Source organism: Strigops habroptila, chromosome 22 (assembly GCF_004027225.2).
Source record: "Strigops habroptila isolate Jane chromosome 22, bStrHab1.2.pri, whole genome shotgun sequence".
NCBI lineage: Eukaryota > Metazoa > Chordata > Aves > Psittaciformes > Psittacidae > Strigops > Strigops habroptila.
The window spans coordinates 2,708,700-2,714,601 of NC_044298.2; the positions used below are offsets into that span (position 1 = coordinate 2,708,700).

Consider the following 5,902-nt stretch of genomic DNA (forward strand, 5'->3'; position numbering starts at 1 on the left):
AGGTGAAAGCTCAGGTGTGGCCACGTAGCTCTGGAAGAGCATGCAGCAGCACTGCAGCAGCCTCAGGTGGGAGAAGAGATGAACATAGGTGCTATTTGCAGTTCTCTTTCATTGCTAGTGGACGTACCAGGCGATGGTTCACGAGCTGCTGGGGATTAACAACAACCGCATCGACCTCTCCCGGGTGCCGGGGATGAGCCAAGACCAGCGGGAGGTGGTGCTGTCTGCGGAGAACGACGAGTTCTACGCCAGTGTAGGTTCCTAGTGGGACCTTAATGGCTTCAGCCTGCCAGAGGGGAGGCTGAGATGAGCTCTTAGGCAGAAGTTCTTCCCTGTGAGGGTGCTGAGGCGCTGGCAGAGGGTGCCCAGGGGTTGCACCGAGACCCGAGGGTGTGTTTCCAAGGAGGGTTTCAGCACAAATATCCCTTGGTGCTGAACCCTGCAGCCACCCAGCAGCAATGGCCCCAAGCTGCTCCTGAGAGCCAGGAGCTGGAACCGTGTGCTCGTTGCTGAGTTCCCAAAGGAGCTGGCAAGGTCCGTGTTGCCCCTGTGCTGAATCTGACTTTAGGAGCCTTGGCTTCACGATGGATCTGGCAAGTGATGGAGGGTAGAGCCCAGTGCTCCCTTTTCTTGTCCTGCTGGAGCTGGCGGGAGCAGCAGCAGCCCCGAGACACGTCCCCATCCCTCCCTGCAGGCTGAGGGCTCATGTCCATCCTGCACAAGACACATCCTCCCACCCCAATGGGCCTATGTCCCACCATCCGAAGCCTCCCATGGGGAATGACTGTGGAAGGGCTCCTGATCCCAGCAACACAGCTCCCCCATCACCCTCCCATTCCCCAGCACCCACTGCAGCTGCCCCAGCACAAAACGGACACCTGAAAACCTGGTGTTTAAGGTTCCAATTCAATGCATACATGGACAGACATTGCTGGAATTAGGGACCATACCTGTGCCACCAAGCCCTGCCTTGCAGAGACAGCCAAATGGGCCACCTCAGCTCTGCCCCCTCGAGATGCTGTGGTGCTGCTGCCCTGCACGCTGGGAAACACCCAGTTGCACCCTGCTGGTGTCACTGGTTGCAGGTTCAACACGTCGTGCACTGTCACACTGCTCATCAGCCCTGTAAAGGCAGTCGCTGGCAGCAGGTGATGGTCAAGGAGCTCCCACATCCATGGGGAGCCTCAGGAAAGGCTCAGGTTGGGTTTCCCTGCAGGTCTCAGGGCCAACAAGAGGGTTTCCAAGCAGTTAACCATGAGAGTGCCAGGGTTCTTGAACAGCCTTGCAGGAGGCTCCATCCCTGTTCTGCTGAGGGCTGGAGGACGGGACCTCTAAGTAGAGGAAAGGAGAAAAGGTGAGGAGGGAAACTGAGGCACGGAGCTGCCCTGAAGGCAGCGGCAGAGCGCCGCGAGCTTGGGCTGCAGGAAGCCCATGTGGAGGAGACTGGGTGGCTGCTGCTGTAACAGACACTGGTTGTGAGGGTTCCTTTGCATCGTTCTGCATCCAGCCCGGCTGGGGCCTTCATCCAGGAGCGGGGGGTGATGAGACGAGGAGAGATGTCAACCGCAGAGCAGCCTCAAGCCAGAGCGAGGAGGAGGAGGAGCTGGAGTGCCAGGGCCACCAGCACGCTGGTGGTGGTGCAGGATGTGGCACTGGAGGACTCATCTGGAGGCAGAGGGAGAGCCAGGGCATGGGGAGGGCTCTGAGCTGCCCAGACCAGGCAGGGGACCCCCCAAAACCCCTCCTCATACAGTCTCCTGCCACCCACCAGCCCACCAGAGCCATGGGTCACCTCCAGGCTGGCAGGGACCCGCTGTCCTCAGGGGACCCTCCAAAGCCAAGGCCACCTTGCAGCCCACCCACCCAGGTTCTGCCCGCTCTGCAGTACCTGTCCAGGAGCAGGGGTGCCTGTAGATCAGCGAGGCGTTGTTGGAGGACACAGGGTTGCTGACCCTGCAGGTGTAGGTATCTGGCGAGGTGTTGAGGGACACATGCAGCTCAGAAGCACTCACACGGTCCCACTGGAACTGGGAGGGGGAGATCCACTCATAGGTCACCCCTTCAAGCCCCACCGAGCACTCCAGGGTTGCTTCACACCGCTCCGGGTTACCCATGACCACTTTGGCCTTCACAGTGGGCTTTGGGACCAGCTCTGCGAGAGGCACCAGGATGTCACAGCCTGCCCCTTGTCCCCTCATGGGATGCTGGGACAACCCTCCCACGTTCCCAGCTCACCGTACACCGTCAGGAGGACGTTCTCAATGAGCCCCTTGCCCATCTCATCCTCCAGGTACAGCTGGTACATGCTGCTGTCGTTCTTCTGCAGGCGGCTGATCTTCAGGGTGTTGTTGGGGAAGAGCTCCAGGCGTCCCCTGTAGCTGTTGTTGCGGTACCAGACCTTCCCGCTGCTGTCCCGGATGGCGAGGTTCAAGGTGTCATTGCGCCGCCAGTGGACTTCATGGTAGGAGATGGTGCTTTGCAGGCTTGGACTGAGATATGCTACCCCATGAACGGCCCCGACCACCTCCGATGATGGCTTCTGTCGTGCCTGGGCTGCTGAGAAAGTGGAGACTGGAGCTGCTTGGCCAGCTTGGCCAAGGGGTGATGGGTTCACACTTAAACAGAGGAAGTTCAGCTTGGGCATAAGGAAGAAGTTGTTCCCTGTGAGGGTGCTGAGGCGCTGGCGCAGGGTGCCCAGAGAAGCTGTGGCTGCCCCATCCCTGGCAGTGTTCAAGGCCAGGTTGGGCAAAGCCTTGGGTGACATGGTCTAGTGTGAGGCATCCCTGCACATGGCAGGGGAGTTGGAACTAGATGATCTTAAGGTCCTTTCCAACCCAAATTCTATGATTCTGTGATTCTAAAATGCAAATAACCCATTTGCTCACTGCTTCATAGAATCATCTTGGAATGATTTGGGTTGAAGGGACCTTAAAGCTCCTCCAGCTCCAACCCCTGCCACGGGCAGGGACACCTTCCACTAGAGCAGGTTGCTCCAACCCCCTGCCACGGGCAGGGACACCTTCCACTAGAGCAGATTGCTCCAAGCCCCTGTGTCCAACCTGGCCCTGAGGATGTGGCAGCTACACTCTGTGTCAGTGTCCCACCACGCCTCTGTGCTTTCGGCCACGTTGCAGGGATACTGTGGTTTCAGTGGTGCAGAGACCGATGGTTTCAGGATTTCCTCTTTCACACACTGAGCATGTGACCCCACTGAAGTTGTTTTTTGCCTTTGCTTTAATTTTGCTCCCTCTGTACTCTCAGCTCACCCAGAGCAGCTCCTCACCCCCAGCCCCTGGCAGCGATGCCGGGGATCCCATGGGAAGGGAGCCAGTGGGTGATGTCACGGTTTGAGCCCAGCCGGTAACTCGGAACCACGCAGCCGCTCGCTCACTCCCCCCTTCTGCCCCCCGCGCTCCCGGAGCAATGCGGAGGCGAATGGAAAGAACATAACTCAAACAGTTTGAGATAAGAGCAGCCCAGTAACTAAGGAAGAATACAAACCACTGCTGCTACCACCAGTAATAATAATGATAAGGTAAATAACAAGGGGAGAGGATACAATTGCTCACCATCTGCCAACCGATACCCAGCCCGAGCTGAGCAGTGATCTGGGCCTTCTGGGTAACTCCCCCAGTTTCTGTACTAGGCATGACATGCTGTGGTATGGAATACCCCTTTGGCTAGTTTGGGTCAGGTGTCCTGTCTCTGCTTCCTCCCGGCTTCCCCTCTTCCCCGGCAGAGCATGAGACTGAGAAAGTCCTTGGTCAGAGTAAACATCACTGAGCAACAACTAAAACCATCGGTGTTACCAGCGTTGTTCCCAGGCTGAAAGTCAGAAACACAGCACTGCACCAGCTACTAAGAAGGAGAAAAATGGCTGCTATAGCTGAACCCAGGACAGTCACACCATGGCACAGCGCTGGGATGGGAAGAGCTGAGGTGGAGCGGGATACAGGGAGGGTTTAGCCATGAACACATGCCCAAGGTCTGCCTCCCAACCCCAAAGCCATCTCCTCTCAGGTCAGCTCCCTGGGCAACCCACCACCGTACCTTGCGTGATGAAGAGGGGGAAGAGCATCGCCACTGTCAGCCCAGCCACCAATCTGCTCTCTGCATCCAAACCCAAGCTGCAACACGGAGATCCTCGTCGCCAGGCAGTGGCTCGCCCAGGACCCCGTGAACCAGCCTGCACCATCTGAGCATGGTCCCTGCACGCAGCCGTGATGGGACCGTGCTGGAAAAGAGCCAACAGCAGAACTTGAAAATGTAGCTGCTGCTTCCTGCCTTTCCCTTCCCTCAGGCAAGGGAAATGAAGAGCATGCGCAGTTCAGAAACATCACGCAGCAGCCTCAAACCTCCCTGGCAACACCACGCACAGCGCCCCAGGGACCCCGACCCCATCAGTCACCACCACTATGATGGAAAATGAAGCACAGACCCCACAGAAAACCCCACAGAAAACTGCAGGCAAAAAGCAGTTGTGATCCAGTGCTGAGAAACGATGAAGTGGGTTGAGGAAGTGTGGCTTGTGACATGAAAAATAGGCAGAGGAAGGGCAGGAAGCCCCAGCACCACGAGTTTATAGCCACTGGGAGGGATTCAGGATGGGAACACTTGTGTGGTGTCAGGAGTCTGAGCAGCGCTGTTCAGTTTAAACGAAATTAGAACAGAACTGGTGTGTGTTCAGAGTCATGTCTTGGGTGTGAAGCTCCAAATGTGAAAGGGATTGAGCTTCTACTTTTACATTAGCAGATAAAAGGAGACAGAGCAAAAGGGTTGCTTTGCCAGTGCCTCTTGGAATAACAAGGGAGATCACGGGTAACAGAGTGAGCTCGTGGGTAACATCACCACTTTGGAAAGTTCGTTCTGTAGCTGAATGGCTCTGAGAAGGAAACCCACCACTTTGGGAGATGCTACAGCCATTCACTTGGTGTATCCCGAGGTGTTCCCACAAAGCCGTGGCTATGTGTGTGTTCGGGTTTGAGTTATAAGATGTTTCCATCTGTGCTGCTTTGGGAGAAGCCTGCCCACCCCGTATCAGCCTCGCTTAATGATCAGTTTTCATTGAAGACTTAGATTCAACAACCAATTCACCATCAACAACCCCAACGTGCAGCCTCGGGGGGAAGCTCCAAGAGGGCAGTAGCGTTTTGAAACGGGTTTGAACTGCGTTTGGGTTCCTGCAGCAGCGCTCAGGCAGAGGGCGCCTGTGGAGCAGAGCAGAGGCAGGTCTGCATCCTCCTGCTGCGAGCTGAACGCCGTGAGGACACCAGGACACACAGAATCCATCAGGCTTTACTGGTCCAACTGTTGTGGTCGGAGGAACAGCGCCGCGATGCAGCAGAGCCCCAGGTTACGTGGTGTTGGCTGGGTACGTGATGTGGTCCATGGCTTGGGGCTCATCCTCGGCATCCCCTGGCACAGAAGCCGCAGGGGAATCTAACAGCAACAGAAGCAAGGCACGTCTCTGTCTCCCTGCTTCAGTTTCTGTGCCACACAAGGAATATCCCAGCTGCTTTTTGTCATGAAACATGAGTAAAAGAGGGTGACAAATGGGGTTGGTTGCGAGATGTAGCTTTCATGAAGAGATCTGCTTGGGCTGATGGAACATCAAACCACAGAAAGAGGGGAGATCTAGCTGAGATATGAGGAAGAAGTTCAGAGGCTGGTTTGAGTTGAAGGGACCTTAAAGCTCATCTAAAGCCACGGGCAGGGACACCTTCCACAGGACCAGGATGCTCCAAGCCCCGTCCAGCCTGGCCTTGAACACTCCCTGGCCCTGCTGCTCACACGCTGGTGATGCAGCCCCAGCACACGGGTGGTTCCTGGGCTGCAAGTGCACAAAATGAGGTCACCCTCCTCTTCAGCAGCACCAGCTCTGCTTGAGTCATGTCCAAGCACC

At 56.5% G+C, this 5,902-nt stretch overlaps 1 protein-coding gene across 2 annotated transcripts; it reads right to left on the reverse strand.

Annotated features, from left to right (window-relative positions):
• Positions 1-885: 885 nt before the first annotated feature.
• Positions 886-5,684, reverse strand: LOC115602682 (CD48 antigen-like). 2 transcript variants are annotated; one of them, XM_030474031.1, is made up of 4 exons: positions 4,051-5,684; positions 2,236-2,556; positions 1,889-2,152; positions 886-1,665 (listed from the first exon to the last, which is right to left on the reverse strand). In XM_030474031.1, the coding sequence occupies exons 1-4, from the start codon at positions 4,193-4,195 to the stop codon at positions 1,577-1,579; spliced, it is 819 nt and encodes a 272-aa protein (XP_030329891.1). In that variant the 5' UTR covers positions 4,196-5,684; the 3' UTR covers positions 886-1,576. The 2 variants fall into 2 exon arrangements, with proteins under 2 accessions (XP_030329891.1, XP_030329892.1); XM_030474032.1 differs by having other exon boundaries at positions 2,236-2,553; positions 4,051-5,683.
• Positions 5,685-5,902: the final 218 nt, after the last annotated feature.